The sequence below is a fragment of the Oncorhynchus kisutch genome, unplaced genomic scaffold (assembly GCF_002021735.2).
Source record: "Oncorhynchus kisutch isolate 150728-3 unplaced genomic scaffold, Okis_V2 scaffold853, whole genome shotgun sequence".
Classification (NCBI taxonomy): Eukaryota; Metazoa; Chordata; class Actinopteri; order Salmoniformes; family Salmonidae; genus Oncorhynchus; species Oncorhynchus kisutch.
In genome coordinates this window covers 137,257-144,410 of record NW_022262798.1, presented here as the reverse complement: position 1 = coordinate 144,410, position 7,154 = coordinate 137,257, and the positions used below count along the sequence as shown (strand labels likewise).

General features: G+C 44.2%; 1 protein-coding gene across 1 annotated transcript; it reads left to right on the top strand.

The window, feature by feature from the left end:
• Positions 1–482: 482 nt before the first annotated feature.
• LOC116362597 (uncharacterized) lies at positions 483–6,915 on the top strand. Its single transcript, XM_031816690.1, has 10 exons — positions 483–522; positions 4,748–4,766; positions 5,041–5,179; positions 5,282–5,353; positions 5,444–5,527; positions 5,651–5,797; positions 5,887–5,967; positions 6,298–6,338; positions 6,736–6,805; positions 6,856–6,915. Exons 1-10 carry the CDS (start codon positions 483–485, stop codon positions 6,913–6,915), a joined length of 753 nt encoding a protein of 250 aa, XP_031672550.1.
• Positions 6,916–7,154: the final 239 nt, after the last annotated feature.

Below are 7,154 nucleotides of genomic sequence, written 5' to 3'. Positions count from 1 at the left end.
TAGTAGTAGAGCTCATCAGGATTGTTGTTTTCACCCACAATACAGACCCGACTTCTTCCCACCTGGAGGATGAGGACATCACCCCTAAGACAGAGGCAGATCCGGCTTCTTCCCACCTGGAGGTTGTGGACATCACTACTAACACAGAGACAGATCCGGGTTCTTCCCACCTGGAGGTTCAAGACATCACCACTAACACAGAGGCAGATCCGGGTTCTTCCCACCTGGAGGTTCAAGACATCACCACTAACACAGAGGCAGATCCGGGTTCTTCCCACCTGGAGGTTCAAGACATCACCACTAACACAGAGGCAGATCCGGCTTCTTTCCACCTGAATGTGGTGGACATCACCCCTAATACAGAGGCAGATCCGGCTTCTTCCCACCTGAATGTGGTGGACATCACCCCTAATACAGAGGCAGAGCCCATCTCTTCCCTCTTGGAGGTTGTGGACGTCACACCTGAAGAAAGGACTCTCACGATGGCTGCCTTCGCCACTCTGCCAGCTGACTTCCAAGCAGGTGAGTAACACTTAGAGAGCACTCTGACAGGTGTCGTTTGTCATGACATCTTAGTAGAACCTTTCAACTGGCCAGTGTTTAGAAGCTACGGTTTGCATTAGTTTACATTCTGATCCTATTTTTTCCCTTTCCAGAGGATGTTGCTGTGGTCATCCCGGATGTCACCCCACACGTCACCAAGGATGTGACACTGGATGTCCCATGCAGAGCTAGGAAAGGGGCAGTCCGGCGATTATTTTGCAGGCTTTGGAGGGCAGTGTGCTGCTGCGCCTGCCACAAGGAAGAGGAGGAACAATATTAATTATTCATCACACCTGCAGAAAAGGGATTGAACCATAGAGCATTAAATTATTCACATTATAATTGAACTCAATTCTGCTTTTCTTCTGTTTACTACTTAATTTCTTAACTTTTCTATAAACTTTCACTTTGCAAGTGTGGATTAGGTTGTGTAAATAAGTGGGACACATCCCAATGTTGATGCTTTGAATAATTTACTTTGTACATTAAAAAAAAATGTCTTATTTGACAACAAAAACGGAGGGCGCTCAACCAACGTTGAGTTGAGGTGCAACCAAATATTTGAATCATCATAGAAAAGGAAAAAGCCCAACTCTTGCTCACTATAAAAAATGCATTGTTTTATTCAAGCAAGGTTAAAAGATTAACGTTTCGGCCTAGTCTTTGACGATATGCAAGTTCTATTTGCCCAGTAAAAGGGTGACCCAGACTCACCCTGGTTCTTGAGGGTTGAAGACAGTGAAAAATGATCATTAAGTAAATGGGACTTCTCAATTATTGAATACAAATCTTGACTTGAGGATTAGAGCAGGCAGGCTGACTTGCTAGGCCTGAAAGCCCTCTGCCTCTACCTCTGTGTGGTTCATCTCAACTAAGAGCTTGTGTGGGTTGTCTTTCTCTGTGGGTGTGAATCACTATGACCTCTCCCTCTGCCTGCCATTTGGCTGATCAGAAGCCATCTGCTCTTTCTTGCTCACATGAACAGGAGGAATGGCCTCTGGGGTAACCTCCTCCATCTATTTAATGCCTCTTCCACCTCCACTTTCTGTCTGTGTTTGATTGAGGTCACTCGTTCTCTCTCACTGGGTATTGGATAGTTCCTCCTCCTCTATGTCTTTGTGAGGGTGGAGGGAGTTATCCTGTTCCGGCGCCCTCTAAGGGTGTGCATCATAAACTCTTTCGGTGTGTTGAAGGGTTCAGTGGTTTTGGAGGGAGTCTGAAGTTCGATCTCTAGCGATAAGTGTAGGGGCTGTCCCGTGGTGGTGTCCCCCTCCCTCCAAAGGAGGAGCAACTGAGACATGTGATGAGGCCAAGGAAGATCACTCTGCAAGGACAGAATAGGACACATCACAACACTGCTGCTCATTCATATTCAAACACACCTCAGAGTACGGACACAAACATGGATGCCCCCCCCTCCCCCCACACACACACACAATGAACTTACCTGTACATATCAGAATCATACATTCGACAGCCACCTCTTCCCCCACATGTATTGATCCCCCACCTCAAACATGTTGAGTCAATTCCAGATGCTGGAATGGTGCTGGAATGCAGAACAGTAGGGCCTAGTATGTAATGATGTGATACCATGTGTACCCCATATCCTGTGTTTGTGTTGATGTTTTTTTATTTTATTTAAACAGGGAGTCACACTGAGATTAAACATCCATTTTACCACAGTGCCCTGTAAAAGCTGTAAAAGTTGAAGTCATATTGAACAACTACCAGAGAGAACCTTCTCTACATAGGAATTACATACCATATTTTTTTCCATACATCAAAATAATACTTTATTGTCAATCAGCAATTACTTACTTAGATAAGGCCTCAACAAGGCCCCAGTTAATGGTTGAAAATAACTCATTTCAGTGCCAATGAGTTACACTGAGTGTATAAAACATTAAGAACACCTGCTCTTTCCATGACATATGCTGACCAGGTGAATCCAGGTTAACGCTATAATCCCTTATGGATGTCACTAGTTAAATCCACTTAAATCAGTATAGATAAAGAGGAGGGGAAAGGTTTAAAAAATATATTGTAAAGCTTGAGACAATTGAGACATGGATTGTGTATGTGTGCCATTCAGAGGGTGAATGGGCAAGACAAAATATTTAAGTGCCTTTAAACAGGTTATGGTAGTAGGTGCCAGGGGTACCAGTTTGTGTCAAGAACTGCAATGCTGCTGTTTTTTTACACTCAACAGTTTCCTGTGTGTATCAAGAATGGTCCACCACTCAAAAGACATACAGCCAACTTGACACAACTGTGGGAAGCATTGAAGTCAACATGGGCCAGCATCCCTGTGAATGTTTTGTACACTCAGTACATTAATAGTATTGGTACGTGTTCTTGCCGTAACCTGTAAAGCTGGAGCAGCCTGCGAGAGAAAATGGCTGGTAATAATGATGTTTAAATAATTGTTGCTGAACTATCATTGACACAGGCACAGTGACAAAACAGCCAGGAATCCGGGCTCAGTAACAACCATACTGAATATTCCCACAAGAGGGAGCCCCGGCACAAGCCCATGTGTGTTTTGGTCAAGCTCTCCCTCATATTCCACTGATCAAAACTTTTGTTTTTATCAACCCACCAACCAACCAACCAATCAGATGTCATATTTACCCGTTGTAGGACAGCTTCAGACCAGCCACCTGAACGTTGTCACACTTAGTGCCAGACTGCAGAGGGAGGAGGAGGTAGGCCATGAAGGAGGTGACGAAAGACAGCTGGGCTCCAGACACAACACCAAGCTTATACCTCTCCATCAGTAGACCTCCCAGGAACATCCCCACTGCACCCACAGGCAGGTTCAACTCACCTGGAAAAGTTATACTCACACGTCTTTAGTGCTACCAGTGTGCTGGAGTTTCATTTCCACTCATGTTCAACAAACCTACAGGGGATGGGAGAGAACAAAAAAAGTGTTCAACATCAGTGCTGACAGGAGGGAACATTTCAGTTGGAGCATGTCCAGGTTTCTATGGCTTCGTTGAGACAGGCAGCCCAATTCAGTCATTGTTTTGAGTAATTGTTGTAACTTTAATGTGTTCATGTTTAAGTTAATTCATTGAGCTGTAATTAAAGATATTTCTTTACAGTTATTTACATATGTAATTGTATTGGTTAGTATTGAATTATGCTTTTGACTGCAAGTTCCAGAATGCCTTGCGACAGGAATGAGAGCGAGAACGCGCCAGCTTTGTGCAGGTGCAAAGTGATTAAGCTGACCTTTCCGCTAGCATCTTACCTGCATTGCTCTGTAGAATCTAAAGTTCTTAACGTGAACAAGTAATATTACTAAAAGAAGCGTTCATATCCACCCCGACGTCCCGAGTCATTACTTTGAAGACAGTTATTCTAAAAGTAATTGCTCTTTTGACCAATCAGATATGCTCTGAAAAAGAGCTGATGCGAAAATATCTAACGTGATTTCCCATCAGAGCTGATGCGAAAATATCTAACGTGATTTCCCATCATTATTCAACAGGCTAATGGGTCTCCAGTTGTCTATATAAAGAGTATCCTTATTAAGTTTAGGATTCAAAGTAATTACACCTTGTTTTAAGGATGCCAGGATCTCGCATTTTTCTATTGATTCTTGAAACATAGCAAGAATGAAAGGAATCAATTTATCATTGAATGCTTTATAAAACCCGCTTATTAAACCATAATTTCCAGGGGACCTATTGTCCTTAATGCTTTTAATACAGTATTTTATCTCAATTTCAGATAACTCATCATCACAAAAATCCCTGAAATCATTATCTATCTTCTTAGCAATGTTTGCAACACGTCATGCTCTATCAACTGAGCTACGAAGGAGCACGTCGATGTCACTAGAACGATGACAAGCAATTTTAACGGATTCTAAAGGGAATCAGAATTCCAAACTCTCTTCTACTCTCTTCTATGGCAACACAGTTGTCAATTTTGTAAACAATCATTTTCGAACGTGTGTTGCCAAGAGACATCTAACCGACGTTCTATGGAACGTTTTCTGTGCGAAAACAACAACTTTGCTGCTGACAACAAACTTGTTTGATTTTTGAGACCTGAGAACAATCGACTGGAAAATGCCTGGGTGCTTTTCAAGACTGGCGGAGAGAGTGCGTGGACGTCGGCTGCCTACTGCATCGACAGGTTGTTCAAATTCATTTGTGGCTTGTTTTTCTTGTCTTTTTCTGTTTTGCAGGGTTCGTGATCGTCGACAGGTGGACAGCGACAGCGACTTCGAAGAGGGTATGTGGAGTTTACAACTCTTCTTTGACTACATTTAACAATGTCATTATAATTTGCGAAATGTTGTGTATTTCTATCATTGAGACTTGGCAAAAATGCTAGTGCTCGAGATGTTGTAGCTTGCTAGCTAACATTAACTCTAGTAACTGTTGCTAAGCAATCGACTTAGTATTTAGTATTAGCAATTTTGCTACGTTTTATGTCCTAACAATAGTTTATTTTATATTCCAATGTTCCTCATTTTAGAAACAACTGTCTGGATGAGGTCCAGTTGGGTGTGCCATTGGATGATGTGCTAGATGTTCCACAGCTGCCAGTCCTCCTTGATGTCCAGAATGCTACTATCATCCTTGAGGATGTGCCAGATGTGCAGACTATCCTTGAGGTACAATTTTCTGAAAGTTTGGGGTTTTATGTTTGAAAAATATCCCAGATATTCAAGTTGTATCTCTTTGACAACAAATCTCTTGTCTGCTTTCTGCTTTAGGAGGCCACTGGCAATTGGCAGTTGATTCTGATTAGGTTCAGCCCCCTGTACTGTGAGCCTGTTGTGATCAGGGTAAGAGACCCCACCCCCCCCCACACACACACAGTCACATCACGGTTACAATGTTTACTGTTTCCAACATTAATGTATTGTAATGTGCAGAACAATGCCGGTCCGGTGGTTAAAGCTTGGAGAACTTTCCAGTTCATCAGCCCCATCATCACCTACATGCGTGGGGGATCCCAGGTATGTGTCATTGTAACTAGCTAATCCTAATCTACATTGTCAGTCATTTGATCTTGGTGGAAATGTGTCACAGCAATTGCTGAAGTGGTTTTATTGATGTTGTCTTGTTGTTTATCTCAACAGCAGGTGGTGGTGAGGATGCACCACTTGAGTAGGGTGAGAGGCCAGGAGACTCAACTGGTGTGGGCCATCTCCAAGGAGACAGCCAGGCTTAGTCCAGAGGGCATCCCCTACTGTGCCACCAAAGTGCAGTCCATCACTTGGATCCAGGTAAGACGTAAATACTACTGAAACAGTAGTAGATTAGGCTTTTCTTCACTTATTCCATTTGGCCTTAACATGTATTCTCTCTCTGTCAGCGTGTGGCTGGCAGGGTGACCCACTATGCGTCTCACCTCCGCCACGAGACGTCTGTGGACGTGACGCTTGGCTGCAACCAGGTAAATAAACAATTTCCTATGTATATAGACTAGACATTACTGGGCATTTTTGCATTAGATTTGGTGTGTTATCTAATTTTTTTATTTTACCTTTATTTAACCAGGCAAGTCAGTTAAGAACACATTCTTATTTTCAATGACGGTCTGGGAACAGTGGGTTAACTGCCTGTTCAGGGGCAGAACGACAGATTTGTACCTTGTCAGCTCAGGGGTTTGAACTCGCAACCTTCCGGTTACAAGTCCAATGCTCTAACCACTAGGCTACGCTGCCGCCCCTTTAATAACGTGTGTGTGTGTGGTAAACAGGTGTGTTGTGTGTGTTTTGAGCAGCAGACTGATGTCTCAGTGGTGTACGCCACTCTCCACATGGGGCTGGATGGGCTTCTCTCCTCTTCAGCGTGGTCGGAGGCTGCCTCCTTCTCTACGCCCACCACTCAGCAGTTCACTGACCCAGAGCCTGAGGGCCACAACTGCTATGAGGTCAGACGTTACACACACATACTATTGACTAGGAGCATTAAGATCCTTCCACTGACCGATTGTTTGTTATGTCATTGCACTGGTCACTGATTTTGAATGCTTGTTTTGTTGTCGTAGGGCTGGGAGGAGGACCTGCTGCCTGAGGAGAGGGAGGTTCCTCTGCTAAAGTGAGTTCCTCTAAATGTCTGTGTAGTCTGGGCTTGTCAGATGCTGAAGGATTGTGGTCATAATGCTGTTATCCCCCATTGACTCTAATGGTTGACATGCTCCATTCCCTCCCTTTCACAGCCTCTACCTTACCACCAAGAGAGTGGAGGACATCGCCCTGAGGCTCGTCTCCCTGCGCCAGGCCTTCACTGTGAGCGGACCCACTGTTCTTTTTGTCTCTGTGACTTCTTGTTCTCCAAGAGGAAGATGTCTCACCCTAACTCTTCCCTCTTCCCTAGACCCTGCTTGGTTCCACCCTGAGCAGGAACCATCTGTTTGTGGCGGGAAAGGTCCTCCTGGGCGCCCTTGTTCAGGCCAACCACATGGTAACTCACTAACTCATTCTCTTTCAAGGGAAAGAGAGCATCCCTGAGGGGAATGTGTTCTGTTCACTAAGATGCTCTTTTCTTTGTCATAGGACGAGGCCAAATTCATCCGTACCTATAACAACTTTGTGGACTACCTGAGTGACCCCTCCAAGCGGAATGACATTGAGAGGG

What these genes read in the sequence shown, in the direction of transcription:
- LOC116362597 (XM_031816690.1), top strand. Translation starts at nt 483, where the DNA reads ATGGCTGCCTTCGCCACTCTGCCAGCTGACTTCCAAGCAG. An exon ending in TACGCCACTCTCCACATGGG is followed by an intron (nt 6,339 to 6,735) that starts GCTGGATGGGCT and finishes TCCCTTTCACAG; the next exon opens with CCTCTACCTTACCACCAAGA. An exon ending in CCCTGCGCCAGGCCTTCACT is followed by an intron (nt 6,806 to 6,855) that starts GTGAGCGGACCC and finishes TTGTTCTCCAAG; the next exon opens with AGGAAGATGTCTCACCCTAA.